Source organism: Leptonychotes weddellii, chromosome 4 (genome assembly GCF_054177405.1).
Source record: "Leptonychotes weddellii isolate Sample4059 chromosome 4, ASM5417740v2, whole genome shotgun sequence".
Taxonomy (NCBI): domain Eukaryota; kingdom Metazoa; phylum Chordata; class Mammalia; order Carnivora; family Phocidae; genus Leptonychotes; species Leptonychotes weddellii.
Window position 1 is genome coordinate 138409983 of NC_138372.1, and position 25183 is coordinate 138435165.

The following is a 25183-nucleotide window of genomic DNA, read 5'->3' on the forward strand; positions in this document are numbered from 1 at the left end:
GGCAGTCATGCAGTTTAGTCTACTTATATGCAAAACAGTTTGAAGCTACAGATAGTTTGAAGCTACAGATACCCACATGAAGTGGGTAGGGGCCAACATGGCAGTAGGGCCAAGCTGCACTGCATTACTGGAAGGGGGTCAAGGTGAGAAGTCAAACTACTACGTTTCCTGTGGTTATTAACCAATATTTGAAACTACTGGCCTAAAATCAGATGAACACTTTGGTTAGGATAACAAAAACTTTATTATACCACAGCCATACCTTCATATTCAAAGGCCTCTCAGCTGCATTTGTCCTTTGAACACCACGCTCTTTAGGACATAAGCACTCTTTGTTTTTCTATTTTTATTTTTAAAGATTTTATTTTATTTATTTGACAGAGAGACAGTGACAGAGGGGACACAAGCAGGGGGAGTGGGAGAGGGAGAAGCAGGCTCCCCGCGGAGCAGGGAGCCCGACGCGGGGCTCGATCCCAGGACCCTGGGATCATGACCTGAGCCGAAGGCAGACGCTTAACGACTGAGCCACCCAGGCGCCCCCATAAGCACTCTCTGAACACTGACTATGGCAGCTCTTTTGGGATCTGCCTCAAAAACAGAAGATAGTTCCATTTATAGTAAGTGGATTTTTCACTTAAGTGAATATGAATTTTTCACATAAGAAACAAATGACCAGGCCTTTTCAAGTTTTATATCTTAATACAAAATACATTATTCATTCAACTATGGAAGATGGTATAGCATAATGGCTTTGGAGTCCCTCTAATAAATGGTGGCATTCCACACTTTAAATGGTAAATTCAATTTCTGACTGGCTAAGCTGAAGGTTAGACTATGAAGTCTAACTAAAGAAAAAGTAATAACGTGACTAACCAGAATTCACAAATAACTTCAAACAGCAAAAGAAAAATATATAAATTTAAAGAAGGCTCCATATACATGTCTTTGACTCATTTACATAAGATTATACTAAAATATCTTCAAATAAAACTGACAATAACTAAGCCCAAACATGAAAGTTATTTTTCACTTATGCAGTTCTATTTCATATTTTACTGCTTAAACCTATTTTTCACATTCACTTAATTCTCCAAGTATTTAAATGCCCCTGTGCTAAACACTGAGAAATAAATGGTGGGCAAGGTCATCTCTAACTTTGTGTTAAGTGGTCTAGCAAGGAAGACAAATGAAACTGAGAACAACATTGCCTAGTCACGTCCTTCAACTTTGCTTTTTTTTAAAAAAAAAAAAGATTTTATTTATTTGACAGAGAGAGACACAGCAAGAGGGGGAACACAAGCAGGGGGAGTGGGAGAGGGAGAAGCAGGCTTCCTGCTGAGCAGGGAGCCCGATGCGGGGCTCGATCCCAGGACCCTGGGACCATGACCTGAACTGAAGGCAGATGCTTAACGACTGAGCCACCCAGGCGCCCCCCGTCAACTTTCCAATGACTTTAACCCATTCTATGTCAAGATGAAGGCCACAAACGTGTAGTCAAGGTGACAAGAAATGTTACAACCCATCTTTAGTAACACATCTTTTATGAGTACTAACTTCTATATCCCTAGTAACATTGTGTGTAACTCACAAGGAAAATTTTTTAAACAGTAGTTAAGCACCTCTCCCCCCAAAGTGAACACTGCTTTAGCCGTAACATATAAAACGTAACAGAAACAACTTTAAAAGATATTAACCAGAGGGCACCTGGGTGGCTCAGCTGGTTAAGCGACTGCCTTCGGCTCAGGTCATGGTCCCGGAGTCCTGGGATCGAGTCCCACATCGGGCTCCCGGCTCAGCAGGGAGCCTGCTTCTCCCTCTGACCCTCTCCCCTCTTGTGCTGTTTCTCTCTCTCTCTCTCAAATAAATAAATAAATAAAATCTTTAAAAAAAAAAAAAAGATATTAACCAGAAACTACAAGTAATAGGAAGGCAAAACAGTAATCAAGCAGCTTACTGACCCAACGAAAGACCAAAAGGACCAAGAGTTAAGTATCAACGGTGGCAAACAAATGTTTCCAGTGAAATGCTGACTACAAGTTGAGAAAGCAAGCTCATTAAACTGTACACTACAAAAATGTGCAGTTCTTTGTATGTCAGTTATACTTCAATAAAGCTGTTACAAGTAAAAAGCTGAGAACGGGATAAATGGCATACTTTTGTCTATTGTATCTTCTGATGACAAAACTCTAAGAACCATTAAAACTTAAAACACAAGAAGACAGACTGGATATTAAAGATTAAATAAATATTTAAATAAATATTATTAAAGATTAAATAAAGGGGCTAACACTTGGTTCAACTGGCTAGGAAAAAACAGAACTGTGGTAGACAATCTCCAAAGACAGCCTCCACTAACTCCCTTGCCATCCCTGTACACACATATGCCATTCCTCCTCTTGTCAAGATGTGGAATTTATTTCCTTTCTCCTGAGTCCGGGCTAACTTTGATGACTTGCTTTGACCAAGAGAATGCAGTGGAAGGGACTCAGTTCCATTTCTGAGCCTAACCCAAGAAGACTGGCAGCCTCCCCTTTCGCTCTTGGAACCCTAGGCTAGCATATAAGAAGTCAAACTACCCTGCTGGAGAGAAAGGCCAAGCTAGCCCCAGGAATGGGACAGGTTAGGTAAAGCCATTCAGGTGTTTCAGCCCCAGCCAAATGCAGAAATGAGTGACTCCAGCCAATACCATGTGAAGAGCTGCAGTTGAGGCAAACCGCAGGATCACAAGAAAGAATAAATCATTGTTTTAAGTTACTATGTTTTGAATGGTTATGCAGCAATAGACAAGAAAAAAGTTTATAAAGCTATTTCAATAATAAAGATAACACTTCTAATACTTACTTTAATTTGATCCTTTCATAAACCTACCCATGAGAAACTAAACTACCCTACAGAAGACAATGGAGCCCAGCTCAACTTGTGAAGGTACAACTCCAACTAGGCAATCTGACCTGTACTACTACAATTATGCTACATTTTTTTCTGCCCTAATAGGGTGCTATGCCTATGAAAAAGGATAATGTGATTCCAAGATACTAATACAATTAGGAATCAAAATTAAGGAAAATGATTCAGTTCTATAATGTACTAATGAGACCAAAGCTATAGTATATTGCTTCTTTAAGAAATTTATCAAGACAGGCATTGACAAACTGGAGAATATCCAGGAAAGCAAGCAAGAATGGTAAAGAAACTAGAAACTTGTCATGAAAATTGAAAGAATGGCTCTAGACAAGACTAGTTAAGTTCAGCAAGAGGCAGATTTCTGCTCAATAAGAGATTTGTATGAGTGGTCCAAACTTGGAATAAGCCACCTAATCAAATAGCTCCACCTACTCTTACAGAGATTTTAAGGAAAAATAAGGTGATTACTTGGGGTATTTTATAGATTCATAAATCAGATGTGGTTTCATTCAACTAATGGAAGATATGGAAGATACAGAGTTCATTCAATTAAGTTAGTTTTAGCATTAAAGAGGTGATTAAGTATGTTAATTTGTCAAACTGACCAAAGAAAAATAAAATATACATCTTCCAGATTTAGAAGCCACAGGAAAGAGGCAAAGTAGGAAGACCAAGATGGAAAGAGTAAGAACAAAAGGAAAAAGGAAGCAGCACTTATCAGAAAGCAGCAGTGACAAGGAAAAAATTGGAGGTGAGCAAATTTAAAAATCAAATAGAGGAAAGGACTAATAGCTATTTTCAAAAAATACAAAAACTTGAGAATATCCTACTCAATATATAATGCAACCTTCTAAATTTCATTCATTTACTATAGTATAATGAAAGTGATGATTACTCTGGGACACTGTTAAGAATCTGAATTTCTAAGGGGAAACAGCATTATATAAGTGGTAGATGAGACATTACAACTTCCAATCATAAACAAAGGGTAGGCTGACTACTGATGTACCTCCACTTACAAAATTCTTCATATAACATAGTACATTAACTTTCTAATCCAAATGTAATTAAAATGGAAAAGGATATTTAAGTCAAACACAAAATTAAAGAACATCTTACACTCAAGCACCGAGGCTATTAACCCGTATGAATCTTGCTAAAATATAATTTGATTAAAAAATTCACGGTATTGCCTCAGCAATTTAAAAATCTGCTTTTGATGACAACCACTGTCTTTTAAAGATACCATGGCCAACATTTTCAAAAATATCTATGATTAATCTGCAAAATTAGAGTGAACGCATATTCTGACTTTATATATATATAATAAGGTAAAATGGGATAGGAAGCAGCAAGATGCTATTAGAAGCCCATATTCAACATCTTTCTGTAAATGGTTCATAATCCAGTGCTAAATGATATGTTCTTAAGAAAAGACACTGAAACAACCTATCAATGGATAAATTATGTGACCCTTGAGATCTTAAAAAGACTTTTCTCTCTTTACAGGCACAATTAACCTCTTAGGTTGTGAAAACACTTAAGATATATGGGGACAAGTAATGACTTCCCCCCCCAAACCAGTCAATTTACCAGAGCAGAATATATTAGCAAGTTTCTTTTTTTTTTTTTTTTAAAGATTTTATTTATTCATAAGAGACAGAGAGAGAGAGAGAGAGGCAGAGGGAGAAGCAGGCTCCCCGCTGAGCAGGGAGCCCGATGCGGAACTCGATCCCAGGACCCTGGGATCATGACCTGAGCGGAAGGCAGACGCTTAACCATCTGAGCCACCCAGGCGCCCCTATTAGCAAGTTTCTAACACATGCTTTGATCAAAGGATGATCTACATACCATAAATGCTTTGACTTTGGAGTGTATTCAAATTAAGGAACCATATGAACATGTCATCTAGTTCTGACTGCCCTTCCTGGGGTAGGTTCAACCTGCCTTCTTCATTAACAAGAACTTAACATTCAATCCTGGCTGTGGTCAAATATTTCTAATGAAAGGTTTATAAACTGAAAAATCTATCTCTATTCTACTGATATACCATACCACTGGTCCTTTAGTATGATTATAGTCTGAAATTAAGAGTAAAACATCACCTTAGGCAACAATTAGACTAGAAACCACCTAAAACACCAAAACTACTACCTTAATTGGTAGCAAGACCCTAATCTCTGGGTATCCAAGCACTTCCTAGAGCATCAGCTTGGTGTAATAAAGCATAAACTCTAAAATCAGACAGACTTTGAATGCCTCCCTCATCATTAATTTTGAAATATTAGGCAAATTAATCTCTCAGAGCTAATCTATAAAACTAAATGAAAATCTAGTTATATAAAATGATCAACATGAAAATCTACTTCAAAAGGCTGCTATGAGGTCTAAATGAGAGTATAAATAGGAAAATCATAGTTCCTGACAGAGCAGGCACTCTATTCAGATGTAACATATGAGATCTTGACGTTCAAAAATCTGCTCTAGTGGCTCTTGTAATCTCATTTTTAACACTTTGAGTTCAGTAATCTAAATCTGTGTAACTATTAAGAGGGGTAAAATAATGTGAGTTAATATATAGAAAGCATTTAGAACAGAGCAAGAAGGGATACCCTTTGGAGGACAGAACAGTCTAATCTGAACTAGCATTCTCTAACCAACTATTTTCCTTCAAGTACTGTCTAAACTAATCAAGTAAGTAAGTTATTATAGGAAATATTTGCACTATAATTAACTTTAAAATGACACCTTAACCAGCCAACCCACCAACATCCCAGAAACCCACCTTAGTTCCAGACTCCCCCTCCTCTTACATGATCTAATTTCCTTATGTTTAAAAAATGCTAACTTATTCCTCCCAACCATAGTACTTATTCTTTCTCTCTAAACATACACTTTCGGGGTGCCTGGGTGGCTCAGCCAGTTAAGCATCTGCCTTCAGCTCAGGTCATGATCCCAGGGTCCTGAGATCAAGCCCTGCATCCGGCTCCCTGCTCCTCCCTCTCCTCTGACTGCTGCTCCCCCTGCTTGTGCTCTCTCTCCAAATAAAAAAATAAAATCTTAAAAAAAAATAAAAAACTAATCAGATACATGTTCTAGAAAAAAACTAAGTAATAACAATAAATGCTCCATATTTAAGGTTTAAAGATTTTTGGTTTTAGGACTGCTTTATACTCATTAAAAAAATTTAGAAAGCTGGGCACCTGGGTGGCTCAGTTGGTTAAGCGACTGCCTTCGGCTCAGGTCATGATCCTGGAGTCCCGGGATGGAGTCCCACATCGGGCTCCCTGCTCAGCAGGGAGTCTGCTTCTCCTTCTGACCCTCCCCCTTCTCATGCTCTCTATCTCATTCTCTCTCTCAAATAAATAAATAAAAAATCTTTAAAAAAAAAAAAATTTAGAAAGCTGTCAAGATCATGGAAGTGGTGGATACAAGTTTTCCAAAATTCTCATTTGTGTTTCAAAGCTTAACTTTATCACTGGTCACAAATACCATTTGTTTTCATCAAAGTGACAAGATCACTTCTTCATTTTCAAGATGTCTGCCAAACACTCAAGCCTGAATAACCATAGCTTGCCTTTCTGTCATTCTTTGAAGTAAAGAGTGTTCTGTGGGGTAAAATAAGGGAGCAGCTAGTTCAGCTCATGATTCAATCACAAAAACTTTTCCTGGAGGTTAACTGTTATACTTCTCATTATGCCTCACAGAATATTAAAAAGATTATCTACATAAGGGCTATTAATGATTTTATAGCTTCAAGGACAGTATCCACCCCCCCAAAAAACTAGATGGGTGGTGGTGAGGAATACATAAATTACTAATTACTAATACAGTATGGTCCCACTCTTTGTTAGTATTAGGACCAGCAGTTTTTGCATCAGTGCTAATGTCCACACAGTGAAGAATCAATGGTGACTCAGTATTATCATGAAAATAATTGTGACCTCAGGGACCCCCTCTAAAAGGAGTCCATGCATCACTATTGATTTAAAGCAATCTGTGCTAAATACCATCCACCTTTAAATATCCAGCTCTAATTCTATGTTCTCCCTAAAGCTAATTCTCAAAACTATTCAGTTTAGGCCTATGTTTTCTATACCTCTAGTGTTTAGTGAAGAGCCTTTTTTTTTTTTTTTTTTTTAAAGATTTTATTTATTTTAAAGACAGAGCAAGCAAGCAAATGAGCGAGCTAGCACAAGCAGGGGTTGGAGCAGAGGGAGAAGAACAAGCAGACTATGTGCTGAGCAGAGCCCAACATGGGGCTCAATCCCACAACTCCTAAGATCATGACCTGAGCTGAAATCGAGAGTTCGATGCTTAACCAACTGAGTCACCCAGGCACCCCAAGAGCTTTTAATTAAAGAAGAAAAAAAGGAAATATCCTAATTTGTCAATAATGGACTAGTTAAATAAATTATATTACACATATATACACATAAATTATAGTACACATATATAACTCTACAAAACATTTTAAAAATGAGGTGTCAATATGGAATAAAGCCTAAGACATACACCAAAGTGCATATATGTGTGCACAAGTTCCAGAATACTTTGGGGAGTTTTTTGGTTTTGCTTCTTTCTTAAAGATTTTATTTTTAAGTAATCTCTACACCCAACGTGGGGTTCGAATTTACAACCCTGAAATCCAGAGTCCCATACTCTACTGACTAAGTCAGCCAGGTGCCCTCAGAGTACTTTGTGTATGATCCTAACTCATGTGTCTTCTTCAAGGATAGAATTGTTTGCATAGGAACCATAAATTCCCAAAAGGGTAAAAATAGGACTAAGGCTAATACAGATTACCTCTGAGCAGGTAGGACAAAAATCAGAAAATTTTAATTTTTTTTTTACTTCATATCCTATGCTCTATAACATCTAAATTATTATCCAGAGTAAAAAATTTAATTTTATACCTTTAACTTTTCACATACATATCTATTCTTAACCTACTTATAGGCTCTTTAAAGAAACAAGTTTTATACATATTAGGCACTTAAATATTAAATCCCCAGGCTGAATTACATATGCATAATTCAAACAGTTTCATTTTAATAGAACAGAAGAACCTAGAATAATCTTGAGGAAATAAACTTAGTTCAGCAACCTGAAAACTATCAAAAGTTCATCATCTTACCCAACTTCTAGTTAAAACATGATAGAAATTCTTAAGGTTGGTACTGTATGTTAGATAATGATTATTCTGCAAAAAAGAGAAAAAACAATATTCTGTTTTCTCTAAAGACCTAAGACATTGCTCCAAAATGACAAATGTTTGGGTGTTATAAGCACATATACAGATGACCCATGAACAACATGGGTTTGAACTTCATGGGTCCACCTAGAAGTGGTTTTTTTTTTTATAGTATGGTACTATAAATGTATTTTCTCTTCCTTACGATTTTTCTTAACATTGTATTTTCTCTAATTTTAAGAATACAGTGTACAACACCTATAACATACAAAATATGTGTTAACAGACTGTTTATGTTACTGGTAAGGCTTCCAGCCAACAGGAGGCTGTTAAGTTTTTGGGAAGTCAATAGTTATACAATTTTCAACTGCATAGGGGGGTGGTCTCCACCCCAACCCCCACGTTGTTCAAGGGTCAACTATATTCAGAAACAGCAGCCAAGGGGAGGCTAGGTACATATATATCCTAATATGCTTGCAAGACCCCTGGATAAGCTGCAGGGTTCTATGTAATGACCCTGAAGGAGGCTAAGGGAGACAAAAATCCAGAGATAAAGTCTTCCTGCTTTTCACTCCAACATTAATTTCAAAACCTCCCAATTTTATCCCAGGAAAACTTCTCTAATGCACTTCCTATCCCACCACTATTCATTAGATTTTCTTTAAACTTAAGGTCACTTTTTCTTCCTTTCTTTCTTAAATGAGAATCAATTTATAGACTAAAGGTCCTTAGACTAAAATCTAAAAAATTAACAAATACCCATTAGAAAATACACATTTATTTCAGCCCTAAAGAACAGTGACTATGCACTTAAATTAAATCACTGGCCTCTAGGCTGTGATTTGGGCTTGCCAATTAGAATACATGAAGCCAGCTAGCTAGTGAACTATGTCTTTCAAAGCAAAATTACAAGTTACAGAACTGGGATATCTTCCCTTTTCAAAGAGTAATCCATCAGAAAATGACATAATCTATTCAGAAAGTACTTTGGCAAAATACACCCAGTTCATAACCTTTGACAAAACAATCATACTATGTGGCGTCTATCTTAAAAAAAAAAAAAAAAAACTCAACTGATTAATAATACTTTTGTATCATACAGCGTTTCTACAAGGCTTCAGTGGTTTAAATTAATGTCCTATCTAGATATCTTGGTGAAGTAACAGGATAGTATCACGTGTCTCCTAGAGGGCACAATATCACTTCCAGGAAATGGAATTCTTCCCAAAACGCACAATCTGAATTATAAGAACTCACCGGAGAAATCCAAATTGAGAGACAGTCAACAAAATAATAGGCCAGTACTCTGAATTAGGGAAAATAACAGGCCAGTACTCTGAAGTAGGGGTTATAAGTGGTACTATCTGTGAATAAATTCTCTAGGTTATACAGTTTATTTCATCAGTTATTTTACAAAATGCTAATTTTGATAATTATACTGTGGTTATATACGACATGTTAATACTCAGGGAATTGGGTAAAGGATATATGGGAAATACTTCATACTATTTTTCCAATTTTTTTCCCTACATTGAAATTATTTCAAAATGAAAAGTTAAAAAATAAGGTAACTGGTTAGAAAGAATTTAACTACCATATGTAAAAATAAAAAGGCTATTTTCCATTTTTGTTATTTAATATTATATAAAAATAAGTTTTAAAGAAAAATCCTTTTTAATAGTGACTATTTCTAGAACATGACAATACCAGTGAGTTTGCTCCTCCACGCTCAGACCATTTTTGTGCTCAATTGTATTTTTCAAATTTCCTTATTTGATTGGTAAAATTTGTATTTAGGAGAGAAACAGCACAAAAACAAGTGCTGATACCTTTGTAAACAAAAATATGAGGGGTAGAAAGGAGGCTCCCACTTTTTCTTAGTATTCCACTACTAGTACTAAATTTTATTTCCATTAAGATAAATATGCATGTCATTACCAAACAGTAAATAGCCCCAGAATATCAAAGCAAAAGAACCCCTAATGAGACATTTATGGACTGCAATTTGAAAATATGCCCAGAGTATGTCTCCTTTGACTTGACCTCACTAAATACGTGAATGGGAAAGATCAAGCTCCCATAACCCATTACTGTTTTAGATTGTACTTCCATGGCCCTCTCCTATGAAAACAAATGGAGAGGTCAGGATACAGATATTCTACTTTCATACAAATCATGTATGAAAAATGCCAGTAGTTAACAAGAGAAAGGGGGGCAGGAAACTGAGACACAAAGGCTTTCACAAATGAGATTCTCATTATTTTCATTTAAGTACAGAATCCTAAAATGCAGTCTAAAATTGAAGCCACTGTTTTTAATGAAATTAAAGTAATTTTATCCAGTTATTCCAACAATCCTCAATCCCTCCTAAAAACTCATGCATTTATAGCAAAGTAAACATCATGTCTCAATCTACAACTAAGGTGATATATAATAAGAGACAAAGTATTATGTTTATGGTATGACCTAACATAAGTCATTAAACCTCTGAGCTTCAGTTTCTTATCTGTGAAAATAAAAAATCTAGGATGGATGCTGCTTCAAACCTAAAATTCAATAAGTCAACTCCCAGTTTATTTTATTATTTAGTTACAAAACTTTGTAACATCTCAAAGTCATTTTTAATAACAACCTCAATAGGAAATCCAATTTTACAGCACATTGTGTAAGTTCAAATTTCTAGTCTTGCACAATTCCCTTGTGTAAAGAGTTTTCTCAGAACTTTCACTTTATTCTGCAGAGCCACTGAGCCTTTTATCATTCCTAAATCTAAAATTCTAAAAAGCAAGCAGGCTTTTTGTGGCAACTGGGGCCCACTGACTTGGAAATTAGTCTCTTGCTCCCCCTTGTGGCTGAAATGGCCTCTTTCAACTGCAACTTCATTTAGTTGCTTCCAACCAACCAATTAAGAAAAGTGCTCCCAGAAATGCTAATGAATCAGGCCATGTCAAGAATTAATTTGCAGACATTTTGACTTAAACTCATCTTTCTATGCAATGTTGGCCTACAAGAGTAAAATTTTAGGTGTCCTATAAATCAGGTCATATAGTATGAAAAGACAAAGCCACTTAACTTCAAGGATGGGATCACAGAGGAGTGTAACCAATCACTTAGCTGAATGCATTTTCCATTAATAAATAAATGGCAAATCTTCACCATTTAACTTCTAAAAAATCAACAACTGAATTTGAGAAAACCAAGATATATTAACCCTGGTGTTTAAGGAAATGTTAAAGCCAGCCTTTAAAATTTCATCTTAAATCCTGTTGAAAGCTAGAGTAGTTGCTCCTTAAATTTTCCCCAAAATGAATCAAAAGATACCTGCAGAAAACTTAAAGCTGATAAAAAGCCTGGTGTTCTAAAACATTTTGTATGTATGTCTTTAAAAAAATCACCTCGGTGGGGCGCCTGGGTGGCTCAGCTGTTAAGTGTCTGCCTTCAGCTCAGGTCATGGTCCCAGGGTCCTGGGATCGGCCCCCCACATCGGGCTTCCTGCTCAGCAGGAAGCCTGCTTCTCCCTCTCCCGCTCCCCCTGCTTGTGTTCCCTCTCTCACTGTCTCTCTCTCTCTGTCAAATAAATAAAATCTTAAAAATAAATAAAAAAATAAAAAATCACCTCGGTGAAAAGACTCAAAATAAGTGGGATGAAAAACTGCTAAATTAAATCAGGTTCAGAGAATGTCTGCCTTTGGATTCTTAATACTAGGCAAAATAATCCCAGGATAATCAATGTTTTTACCTCATATTCAAAATGTAGCTCCTAATGATAAAATGATAAATGGTAGAAGGTACCAAAAAGAATTTATAGAGCACCAATTGATAACTGTTAAAACTGTTCTAACATGCTTGGGGGCTTTCCTCCTTCTCCCCTGACGCAGAACCCTTTTTATACTTGGCATCAACCCTGACCAGGGCTGACCACCAACCAAGGCCCCATTTCTCAGTATTTCCACCACAAAACACTTTTTGTTTAAAACACCTCATTTTTTATAGTGTTTTTCAATTTGCACATGCACACTGTATTATATTATTATAAACTCCCTAGTGGGACTAGATTTTATCAGTTGCTCTTTAAAAAAAGGTGAAGACCAGCTCTTTCATAGTTAACCAAACACGAAGTCTTTCTGTTGTATTATTTGGGTATGTGCCCACTTCCCTAAGTTGTCAAGATTTTTTAAGAGCAGAGGCTTTTAGTATTTATTATATCTATATATATAATATTTATTTGTATAAATATTATATATTTATTTTTCAATAACATAGGGAGCTTATAAAATAATTATTAAATATACAGAATTTATGCAATTAAAATTCTCACATTTAACCTCAAAATTAATAAATCAAGTCACACTGAAGTGATATCAGAGGTACAAAAAAAGGTAAGCAGTATATTTGCTTACCTTTAATATCACCATGGGTGTGTGTTAACTCAGTAATTCTCAAAACATCCTCAAGGTAGATACTATCACCATTCCCATTTTGAAGATGTGGAAACAGAGTCACAGAGATGGAATAACTTGCCCAAAGTCATAAAATGAGTAAAAATTTCAAACCCCAAAAGTTTGCATAGCCTGTGCTAGATTCTATCATCCCTTTAAAGGTAGTATACATTTAGAAAAATTACACAAGTTTATTCTTCAAGTCTTATCCCTGTGATCTAATTAAGTCTGATGAAAAGCCCCTCTATCAGATGAAAACCACCAAAGGAGAAACTGGAGGGAAAAGTCATTACTCATAGCAAAGAACACAATCACTTTAGGATGTCTATTTCTGAACATCTTCCAAACACAGTAGTAAAGTACTCAAATTATTGAACTGAGAATTTGTTCTAAGTATACTACAGCCTGCCTATATATAATACTGCCCTCAACTGTCAATTTCACAGAATCGCATTTTAAAAGTAATGCGTTTGGGGTAGGATTTCACCAAATGTCCCTGGGTTAAATGTGGTCCAAGCATGTCTACGTCCTCCTAAACTCTGGGCAATGGTGTTTATTGTATGTTTTAAGAAGCAAAAAAATTACAAGCAGACAATTCATGAGTCTTGGATCAACAAGTAGGTTTTTCTCAGAAAAGCATTTGCAATTGATCAAGATGAGACAATACACAACTCAGACTGGGTTCCTTGGTAATACTAATTAAAAACAAACAAATAAACAAAAAAAAACCCCTCTTAGATCCCAAAACTTGTTTTCAAGATAGGAATTAACCTCCACTAAAAAACGTTTTTAACTACTCATTAAACAATTCAAGTAAATGAAATCCCAATACAACAAAATTGGGCACTCCTTGAAAATTAAATGCAATAGGGTCTTTCCTACATTTTTAAAAAAATGAACAGGCATACAGGTCAACCCATTGAACAAAGTCTTATTTTGGTCTATTTAACTCTACATATTAACATTTGACAGACTGTCCTTACATTCTTAACTTGCCATCCTATCTGTGGCTAACACCACTGTAAGCGTATCTTTATTTGGGAGAAAAGAGAAGAATGCTCATACAAATTGTATCAAAAGAAAAGTCACAAAAGTTTAGATGTTGAAACCTTTTAGTAATCTATTCGAGTGTAAACAAATGTAAACAAATGTGCACGTCCGTATCACAGGATCATACTGATACCAAATCAGCTATACCTCCATGCTCTGTTGCCTTAAGAGCCACACTGTAGCAATAAAATAAGCCAACAGAAAAGAAAAGTGAACTCTGACAAGATATAGGACTCTTCTACAGAGCACCTGGGTGGCTCAGTTGGTGAAAAGTCTGCCTTTAGCTCAGGTCATGATCCCAGGGTCCTGGGAGTGAGCCCCTCATTGGTCCCTCTGTCTGCAGCTCCCCCTGCTTGTGTTCTGTCATATAAATAAAATCTTAAAAAAAAGACTATTCTATACACATTACTACTTATGTCACATTATCTTACCAGAAAATGCACAACTAAATCAATGACAAATGACAACTGGTACTACATTTTTGCAGATAGAAGTTTTTCATTCAGAAAGAACAAACGAAGAATGACCTGTAGCACAGCAATGTGCCTAATATCATGGAAACTGCTGAGATATGGTGGCTAAACACTCCATTCCTCCCAAGCCAAATTAAAATCTGTGCTACTTAAAAAATACTGATATGCTTAATATCAAATTAAATACCACAAACATGAACCGTCCATTCTGTTTTCAAGGAGAATGAAAGAATGGAGCCAATCCTCTGAAGTTGGAAACAACAAAAACAAAAACAAGACTAAAGTAAATTCTAAAGCAGAGTAATGAAGCAGAAATGCTCAGGCCATAAAGATGGGAATTAGCAATGGCTTGTGTATCAGGGACAGTGGTTAAGACCAAACTAGAGCCAAAGGCTCTATGTACGGGATTTTGGCAAAGATCGAACAGAAGGACAGAAGGGAATCAGGGCTTTACAGAAATAATAAGAGCTGTATGCAGCACAGAACTGCCAAAATTAAGTCGATAGAAAGGAGAGGTAACTTCGAAAGAAAGATGAACTCTGGCTTTTGGCATATTGAAACTTAGAGCAATTCCAAATCCCCTAAAGAGCATTGTTTATTCTCAATGTAAAACCATCATACTAATCAAACTACAAGAACCAGGATGAAATCACAATAGGGATCTTAGAAATTCTAGGGGGGAAAAAAATTTCTAACACCTATTATAATTTCAATGGAAAAGTTTTTTTTAATATGGCTGACTTCAGAACATCTATAATTTTAACTTTTTAAAAGAAAATTTCTCATATGCATATACATTCTTCACTATGAATGCGCCAAAGATCACTTACTTTGGGATCAAAAATGTATAGTCAGATTAATCTCAATGGCCCAGTAACATTTAACTCAGTATTGTAAAGGCAAAACTATTTCACATACGGGAGTCCCTTTATATGCTAGAACCACTTACCAGGTATGAAAAGATACTATATTTATGGGGGAAAAAAAAACCCAAGTCTTTCATAGGTTAAAGCCCCAGGTATAAAAACAAGATTAATGTATAAACAATGGTTAACTATATATCCATTATATGGGCACTGAGAATCTATTCTGATACTAGTAGAAGAAAATGAGTCCAAAGAACCAGATCAAATCTTCAAAAAATTTGTAAAATTATAAAAGCTGATTTTCCTTATAAAAACAACTATTTTTTGCATGTCTACCAATCTACCTTCTAAGAGGCAAAATTTGGTGTCACCTTCCAGGGCCTTAAGTTTTTCCACGGCCTTTGAAGTCCCCCACTCCTTAGTTTATAACATTATGCTAGCTATGTATGATAGTATAGTATAATCTAGCCAGTACCCATCTCTCCTAGTCTCATCTCTTGCAAAATTATTGAAAAAGCCTTTTAAAGGAAGCATTGTTCCCCCCACCTAACGTTCTAATAGAATGATCTAGAATGCAACAACTCTTCTACAAAACCTTAACTGCTGGATTAACCAAATTTCACTTAATTGATAACCGGGATTATACTATATTCTTCACTTCTAGGTAAGCAAACCCGACAATGCCCACGACTTAGGCTAAATGCTTGAGGATAGACTTTTCAGCTACTCTCTGGACTCCCCCTCAGCTTCTATCAGCAGTTATTGACATTTGTTAAGATATCCAACCAGTAGTCTGATATTTGTTTCCAAAACCATGCCACTATACAGGCTATAATTACTTAAAATGTTCTGTTATTTAAATGTTAGGATACACAAGTGTGAAAAGATATGTTACTATGAAAACTAAATGGAGTGCTTTGGAAGAGCATTTTTGGGGGGGGGTGAGGAAACAACTAGTTTTTAAAGGGAGTTACATACAGAAAAATAGCATGGGTTGGGCAACTAAAAGATTAGAAAAAATCACACATTTCTAGAGGGATTCTGAACTGATTGCTTACCAAACATTTAAATTCTCACTCTACTATGCAGACTCAAACTGTATTTTATAAAGGATACATCATTGATAGGGGTAGTTAGCAAATTATTTGAAAAGGCCTTCGCCTCACATTAAAAATGGACAAATGAACATATACATCTGTATTTTAATTTAAAACAAATGTTTAAAACAAGTATGATCATATAAACTACTTTTCAATTAACCAATTAGGATGCTTCTATTGTACCACTATTGAGGTGTTACCACTAGGATTTCTTTACTAGTAAAGCTGAGTGTTCTTAAAAGAACAAATGAAAAGCAAAATTACTCTTGGGGAGCTATTATAACTCAAAGGGAGCTTATTTTCCACCTTTCTAATTCAAAATGCCTCTGTGGGGGCCACATACAATTTCTTCCTTTTTCTTGGGTAGATTAAGAGTTGAATCATTTTAAGTGTGCCTGTACTTCCTATTCTTGAGATTTTAACTCAGGTTTTTCACTCTAATTCCAATTTCAAATCCTTTAAACTTTTCCTCTTAGTCCACTTTTAACACACTAATCATCATCATCATCTTCACAGCTCATCACTAAAACTAAGCATCTCCATCTTTTACTAGAACAGGTAGAAAGGCATTCTTAGTGAAGTACTGCTATACTGAAAAAGGATAGGTAGCCTGTTGCTCTTAAGTTGTTGGTTATTCTTCCCCTTTCCACCAAAGAGCAATCACCTGCCTTTCTATTTTCATTCCTTTATTTCCTTTCATTTTCACATCACACACCTCAGACTTTCCAACTGTATAAACTACCTTACCAGGTGCAATACTACTTATCATAACTCTCCAAAAATAATGAATTTTATTATCAAGAAGAATCTGTCCAATGTATTCCTCCCTGGAAGAGACTGCAGGTGTATCTACTATGCAACAGAAGGTCTTTGTATTTTCAAACATACCAAAAGCCATCTGAAAAAAACATGTAAATATATTAAGTAATAAAGATAAGTATGACACTGCAGAATTCTTTTGAGAAGCCCTTATTCCAATAAATAAGCTGCCTAGTGGTTGTCAGCTTACAATTCCAAATAGTGGTTTTTAAAGCCCAAGGCACACAATATATTCAGACCAGCAAAGCCCCAAAAGCTACCTGGTTTCCTAGCTTGTTCCTGCTTAATGGCAGTTCTGTAGTCTACAGATAAAAACCAGTGCCCAGCAACCACACCTTAAAACTGCCTGGGGCAAATAAAAATGTAGAGCATAATAAAATGGAACTCAAGTTAACTGAGTAACTATTGCTATTACTCAACTACTGTTGCCAACTGTTCCAGATGCCAGATTCAAGATTTTACTGCTTCACCTCCTATAAGCTGTTTTTTGCCTTATACCAGTGGCTTTCAGATTTTTTAATGAAACTCTGGAAAATTTACTAGTCAAAATGGACCCTCTGCCCCACAAAAATACAGTTTTTAAGGCTTCCTGGATCTTTTAAATCCCATTCCTAGACTCTAGAGTTAAGAGCCTCCTGATTTTCATTCTCTGTAACAATCCTATGGGGTAGACATTACTGACATTTAATTGAACTCAGTTTTCTCAGAGGAACTGATTGATTTCCTTAGGCCTTGTAACTATTAGATGGTAAAAAGTTGGTTCGACTCAAAATGTGGTGTTCTTTTTACACCACTACATTCTTCTTAGAACTGGAATTAGGTTTTCTAGTATGTATTTTGTCATTTCATGTTCAAGACAAAACTATCCAGTTTTTGGCTGCTTCTTGTGGATTTATGCAGAGGAGGTAGTAGAGATCACTAGTGTTGAGTCCTTACCCTACTACCAAAAGAGCTTTTGTCTAAGATCTGGCAGGAAAGGCAGATTGCATTAGTTCACATACTGCAAACTTCAAATTAACAACACAAGGAAGAACCCCAAGTTCTCTTGCAAAAAGAGAAGTCCATGTTGTGAAGAATATGCCTGTGACCATTTTCCACAATAATGCTCTATAACTCTTACACAAAGTAACAAGACTACCTTTTCTCTGTTTAATAAATGATATTAATTAAACACTTGATAAACGCTTATACCAGAATGGCAGTAACCATTTAATAAAAGACTAAACAGCTCTTCAGAAAAACTTAGCTCCTTTTTATGGGAAGAGGTCTTGGCCAGTATGATGCAGGTGCTCAATAGAACAATGAAGTCTGTTTCATTACTGATGCAACTGATCAGTAACATTAATTCTGAAAAAGGATTACCTGCTTATTGTTCTCAAACAGTGGGGAGGGGATTCAAAGTTCAGAAAAAGCTAGAATAAAAATTGTGATTATATATATATATATTTTTTTTTTACCATGTAAGACCTTACAATATAATTAAGGGAAACTTTCCCTGATCATCAAATATATCAGAAAGTTTTTTCTCTAGGAGAAATGTCAGTTCTGCTCTATTTTATTCTTCCATTTTACTCAAAGAGGGAAAAGGAATTTTATGCAAGATGTTTCCACAGCCAACATGACCTGTTTGAAAAAAGATGATGGGTCTACTTGAAAAAGAACCACAGTATCTGTAAATACCGAATTTTCCCAAGATGAAACAGAAAAGGTCTTGGAAAATTAGCAGTGCTGCTGACCTAGTTCTATTATCCTCTTTTCTGAAGAAGCCTTTTTGTTCATTTACTCCGCAAATACCTGAGTAGATACTAGATGTTAGGAAGCGTGAACTATGCAAAGATCACTAACAGAGCAGAGCTAAAAGATCTGCTTTTAGGTCACTAAAAGACCAAGGCTGGAAGCAAAAATTTGTTTAGCTCTGGTATGGTAAAGGAATTAAACTTTCATTTATCTATACTCTCAAGATGGAAATTTCATTTAGACTTAGTGAGAGGCCAGTACTCTTCTGAAGAACATGGATAGTCACCAATATCAAATCCCCTTAATAAAGATCAAAGATCAATCAAAGATCAATCAAAGAAGCTAGAAATTAGTCTAGTTATTACCATCCACTGATCCTATGCATTTTTTTTTTTTGATAAGGAAACCAAAGGGAAGCAAAGTTAAAACTGCTAGTCTTTTCCTAGAAAAATCCTCTCAATGACAGGAGCTTTTATACTTTGTGTAGGAAAAACATGCAAATACCTACCTGGAATAGCAAAGAAGCTTGTTAGTAAAGAGTAAATGTTACTACATCCCCTTTTATTCCTAAAATTGGCTTTTGTCTTAAGTTATAACTCAACAAATTCTTTGAAACCAAAATAAAAATTATCAGATGTAATTGCAGGAAAAACACCAGCGCGAAAATTCAGTAACATCTACACAGGTATTAGTCCGCATAGAGAGCAAGGGAGAAAAAAACCCAACACGTTTTATTATTATAGAAAGATGTATTTTTGAATTTTAAATATTACTACCTTAGCAAATCACAAGATAAACATGTTATTTAGCCTTAATAAAAACACAGAATTCCTTTCCCACCTTAGAAATAAATGACGCCTATTAATGTAAAGATTTAAAAGAAAAAAAAAAACAAAATAAAACCACAAAACCCAAAAACCCCACCCAAGACAGACACTACATGAGAAGACTTTGTGAGCCCCTGTTAAGATAAAAAATACTGTTCTTTGAAATACAGCCTAAAGAAAATACCATTTGAGAATAATTTAGGACTTAAAGCTATCCCATTAGTAATTAAAAACTTCTGTGAAGGAATCTTAATACCAACCCAACTTTAACAAAAGCCCTAAACCTAAAACCACAGAAATAATCCTATGTTGCTCATTAGAGTACCCCTTCCATGAACAAGTTTCAAGTAAGTGTGCACCTGGATTTCTATTCTGAGTCCCAGAACCAGTAACCTGTCCAGAGAAATTGGGATGCTCTCTCTATATATAAGTGCCCCACCATACTGAGTGAGACCCAAGTCCTATAGGTAATCATTTAATAAAATCAGTCCTGGTTCATTAAAAAGAAAAAGTATTGATGTATATGTTATATACTAAATGACTGGATCTCCTACCAATTTATCCTAAGATTTAAGCTTTTCTCAATGAGAAAGCTATCATTTTTAAGAAGGTTGATTAAAACTAGCTAAAATGCAATGTTCAATTCTTTTAAGCTTTTTAGAGAAGCAGTGCTTCAAAAACAGTATGTACTAAATTCTTAAAATACTTCTTGATTGAACCTAGAAAAATCAAGTTTGAGTTATTCATAATCTTTTATTGTGGTTGTCAGTGTTCAAAGTTGACTTCTAATACTTAAATGCAGGAAGAGGCAAAAAGCAACTCTGAAGCCACAGTTTTTTGTATAGCTGATTCATTACATTTTAGTGGCTAAACCAGGGAAGGATATCATGTCTACAATGAGTCTCCTACTACCTCTCTCTTACATAAAACAAGATACGTAAAATTCCTGTATCCGCAGATGTACAGTTAAGAAAATGAGCTCTATAACTACTACAAATACCTTAACCATAACTGAAATGATAATAGTTTATTTTTTCAATTAGCACAAAATACACTACTAGTCTTTTTTAGTCTACCTGAACTGATAATCAGTACTGCATTTATTTTATACCAATTTACCCACAACTGTTTTAATACCTTTTAGTAATGACACCCTGAAGACTTGAAAATTTAGAACATTCAATTTTTTAAAGGAAAAGAAAAACCAAAGAAAGAAAAAGTTGAAAGTAACACTTGACATTCATTACAGGAGCCCTATATTATAATGAAGCTAGTCTGAATGATTCTCACCAGTACATCATTGCAGATATCTCTTAGCTCGGTCTCAATTTTCTCTCTGTATTCTCGAGCCATCTGCTGTTTTTTCTCAGCACCTTCCGTCTTTTGCTCAATACTTGAGACGACCCTCCAAGATGACCTACGGGCTCCTACAACATTTTTATAAGCAACTGAGAGAAGATTCCTCTCCTCATTGGATAATTCAGCTCCTTGCTCAGTTACAGACTTCATGCAGGCTGCCATGTCATCATATCGCTCAGCCTGCTCGGCCAGTTTGGCCTTCTGCACCAGCTCATTTTTATCCATGACTGGATGTTCTGCAGGGAAAAAAAGTAGCATTTAGATTTTTCCACCGAACAGACTCAAAATTATACCTTTTGTAAATAAGTTATATTAACACTTCAAACTTTAATGCCTATGGAAGAATCTTCATGTGAGGAATTTAATGCAGCCTCACAAAAGGATGACCAGAATAGGAAAAAAAAAGGGAGAGGGCATACTCCGCATTCAGGGGACAAATTTAAAGCCATAAATACAAAGCAAATGAGAAGCAAAACTAAAATTGCATTACACCATCTTTGTTCAGAAGATCCTCATTTCACATAAAGCCAAAGCACATTTGGTAAAGAGGCTACCTTAAAATCTAACCCTTACCTTACTTGGCCCAAATCTCAATTCCAATTTCCAGTACCATAAGTAATCCAAAATTAAGCAGTTGTGTTTGTTTTTTTAGTGAAAGCACTGTCAACAAACAACATTACAACCTCTACCGTACTTCCACAGAATCATGATTCAGGTCAGTTTAATGTAACTCATGTCTTTTTACTTTAACAATACCTACTATTCTTGTCAGAAATGTGTAAGTTTAAATTTTATTAGTATTACCCCTACCCCAATTGCCAGCTGATCACAGCATGACAATTTTCTGGGAGAATAGGCCAAATTGCTTGATTTAAGGCATTCTGAATATAAAACAAGCACCCACATTCGCTAACAGATCCTAAAGCCTCATTACCTGTACCTTGTTTTATGCATACATGCTTCAAAAATACATCCATGAGTCCTACAACTTACCATGATACATGAGCACTAAAATGTGTATGTTAAGTGCTTCTAGTGCGGTCAGTGTTTTCTGTCACTGCTCCAGTTTCAATATAAAATTAGTGTTTCTAGTAGTCAAAATTTAACTGTCACTCAAGCTGCCTTTACCCTAACTTCTCACCTCATTCTTTCATTTTAAAGCTCCCTAGACCTTTTAATTTACCCGTTACACTTTTCCTTAAAGATATCCTTTTGAAAGGTGCTAAAACAGCACAGAAAGATACTAAGCCATACACTGATCCCCACAGAATAAGTGATTTTAAAGATAAATATACAGCCTGAAGTGCACTATTAAAAGGTGAACAGAAGAGCCACAGTCACTATAGGAACAGACTCCCCAGTATCACATCCTTTACCTTCCCAGGGAAATCCCATAATACCTTTTTTAAAAGCCAAATCGAACAGGGTAAAGAAGTAATCAGCTCGCTTATGTGTGAGGTATACCGTGCCAATGCAAAACTATTTAAAATTTATGATCTCATACCCCCCCCACACACACCCCTGAAATTACTAATTTTTCCCTTAGGAACTCAAAACGCTCTCAGGTTAATGCTGCTTCTAACGAAAAATTATCAAAAACCAGTACAAAGGTTTCTCTCCCCAACCCCTCGGGTACAAGGGGAAGTGCATTTCTCACAGAGTAGTACTCCAAAGCCTCGCCTCTGTATTGCGGAGAGGACTCGCCGCACCCATTTTAACCCTTAACCAACCTAAGACGTCGACTGAGGTGAAACGAACACCGACAGACCTTGACTCTAAAGTGCAAATCCTTCCGTGCGCGCTATCCGCAACCACCCCTCCTTGGCTCCGCCCAAGTCCCCGATTCTCCCTCTTTGTCATGGCGGATCTGTGTCAAGGAGCCCAACCTACTGCTGAGTGCTAATTCCCCCCACCAGAGCGAGAGGGAGAGGGAGGAGCAGCGCGCCCCCGCCCGAGCCGGGGGAGGGGGGGAGCCGCCCGCCCGCCCCGGGGGCAGAGACGCCAGCGCCTCCCGCAGAAGCGGAACCAAGACCGGCCGGGCGGCGGACACACCCCACTCTCCCACCCGCGTCTCCTCCGCCACCGGACACCAATGGTGCTCATTTAGTCTATAAGGACCCGACAGCTGCAGCAGGTGGGGGAGGGGGCAAGAGCCACACCCAGGCGAGCTGGGCCACCGCCGGCTGTTAGGCTCAGCCTCACCCGCCCCGAGAGGAGAACAGCGTCTAAAAAGCCAGCACGGGGACCCTCCCGTTCAAGCCCACCGGGCAGGCGAGCCAGACGCCGGCCCACCGCCTTCCCCATTCTCTCCTCTATCCCCACCTGGGCTCGGAGCCCCCCACTCACCCTGAGGGGGAACAAAAAAAACACACAAAAAAACCCCCACCGCAGCCCCATCCCCCACCCCACTGAGGAACCCAGGAAATTCGGCCCCAGGTCCCAGGCCAGCCCCACCCCAGAGCCGGCTCCCCCTCGTGCCAGAAACGAGGCCTCGCCCTAGAGTACCTGGCGGGCGCCTCCGGGCCGGCCTCGGCTCGCGGCCCGGTCCCCAGGCCCAGCCCTGCTGCCGCGCCGCCGCCCGGATGGGGGAGGGCTGGGTGCCGTCGCTGCAGCGCTGGGCGCGGAGGCTGCGCGGAGGAGCGGGCGGGAGAGGCAGGGGGAGGGGAGGGCGGCGAGGGGAGGGGGCGGCCTCACCTGCGCCACTGCAATGCCCGCAGCCACCGAATCATTATCTCGGGCGGGAGCGGGGCGGCGACGAGGAAGGGGCGCGGGTGGGAACGGATCGCGCCCAGAGGAGCCTCGGCCACCCCCGGCAGCCGGCGACCGGGCGGCTCCCCGGGTATCTAGCGTGTGGGCGCCCTTACCACCCCCGGGACGGGGTCCGGGAACGGACGCTTATCGGGGCCGAGGCGTCGATCCGGAAGCAAGTAGCCCGAGGCGGCCGCGAGCCGCCCGCCCGAACCAGGCGGAAAAGAAGCCGCCGCCCGTCTCCGCCAGAGGAGACTCCGCCTCAGCCCAGCGCCGCTACCGCCGGGCGAGCGGGGCTGAGGCGCTGTGGAGCGGAGACGGCCCCCACGCTTTCGGAAGCTTGGTCTGGGAAAGGAAGGAGTGAGACTAGGCGGCGGCGGCCGGGTCCCTTACCTGTGTCCGGAGTGGGTGGCGGCGGACGGACGGGGGCTCAGCAGTCTCTGGGCGGCAGCGGCGAGGCTGAGACTCTGTCCGTGGATCTCGCTGCTCACAGGCTACAGCGGCTCCGCAGACACGGGGTTTCCTCCAATCACCAGCCCCGACAGCAGGGGCACCACACGCACGATGACGTCAAACGCTGCTATGGCAACCGTTGATTGGTGCCCACAGCTCTGGGGGCCCAGTGTAACCGCCGCTCCCTAGCGCGCGCGTCCTGCCCGCCCGCGCTAGAGGGCGAGCGGAGGAGCGTACACTTCTCCCGCTACCAACGCTCCTCCCCACCCCGCTCAGCTTCCAACTTCTCTGCTCTTGGGAGAGTGAGCCCGGGTAGGAAGCTCCTTCCTTTTTCCTTCCACCACTGCCTGCCTACCTCGCCTTCTCGAATCCCCCGCAACCTCCACAGGCTCACTCTTCCTCTAAACCAGCAAGGAAATTCCTCCCCACCCCCACCTTAGCTTTCCGTGCGGCCCTTCTGCGCCTGTGCCAGTCACTCCCTCTAGAAGGGGCTCCGGTTCAGCAACATCCGGGACCTTTCACATCCCCCCCAACCCCTCCCCGCGCCCAGGCCCGCCCCGCCCTCCGTGCTTCGCGGTGGTAACTGCCTCCTGGGTCGTCCCGGGGCTGGATTACGCGAGTGGCTCCGCCGCTCTGGCATTGTGATCAGGATTTGGGGGTGGCAGGGGAGGGCGCGGTCAGACGGTCGGGGAGGGGCGGTGTGGCGCGCTACCCCCCCAGCCCGCCGCACCCGGTCGGCAGGCGGGGCCAACCTTAGCGCGTGGCCCCTCCCTTCCTCTCTTCCGCCGCGACTTTTACCTGCTGGCTCGCGGAAAGCGGCCTTAGACCTTTTAAGGCTCGGAATAGAGAGAGGAATCCGGCCACGGAGTATGGGCTGAGTGACGGGAAAGTTTTCCAATAGAGGACTCGGGATCTGTGCGCAGTGACAGCTGCGAGGGGACAATGGGGGCGCGAAGTGGGGGTGAGGTGGGTCGGGTGGGGCGGAGCTGGTGGGAGGTGAGGCGGCCTCTTTCAGAAAGCCTGCAGCTCCGGCGGGGAAACGGCAACCTTCTTAGATGGAGGGTTCGGGTGATCGTGGAGGCCTTAGTATGAAGAGAGGCAAAGAATAGAGGTTGGCCCGTACCGACTCGTTTCTCGTAGATTGGATTTTTCTATCCAAATAAAGCGTCCACTGGAAGACTTCATGTTGCAGTGATTTAAAACATAAAGATCAC

General features: G+C 39.1%; 1 protein-coding gene and 1 long non-coding RNA gene across 4 annotated transcripts in view; both read right to left on the bottom strand.

Moving 5' to 3' along the window:
• YWHAZ (tyrosine 3-monooxygenase/tryptophan 5-monooxygenase activation protein zeta) overlaps nt 1–24295 on the bottom strand; it is a 33539-nt gene extending 9244 nt beyond the window's left edge. Inside the window, exons 1-2 of one of the 3 annotated variants that reach the window (XM_006745896.3) lie at nt 23910–24295; nt 20700–21004 (exon numbers count right to left, since the gene is read on the bottom strand). In XM_006745896.3, the coding sequence (XP_006745959.1) occupies nt 20700–20993 (294 nt within the window). In that variant the 5' untranslated portion in view covers nt 20994–21004; nt 23910–24295. Of the gene's footprint in view, nt 1–20699; nt 21005–23273; nt 23381–23462; nt 23485–23909 lie in introns of those variants that run through there. The other 2 variants (XM_081816318.1, XM_031042028.2) reach the window with 2 other exon arrangements.
• Nucleotides 1245–12622, bottom strand: LOC145720951 (uncharacterized). Its single transcript, XR_014144319.1, has 2 exons — nt 1917–12622; nt 1245–1704 (listed from the first exon to the last, which is right to left on the bottom strand). It is a non-coding gene; the product is annotated as an uncharacterized LOC145720951 (long non-coding RNA).
• Nucleotides 24296–25183: the final 888 nt, after the last annotated feature.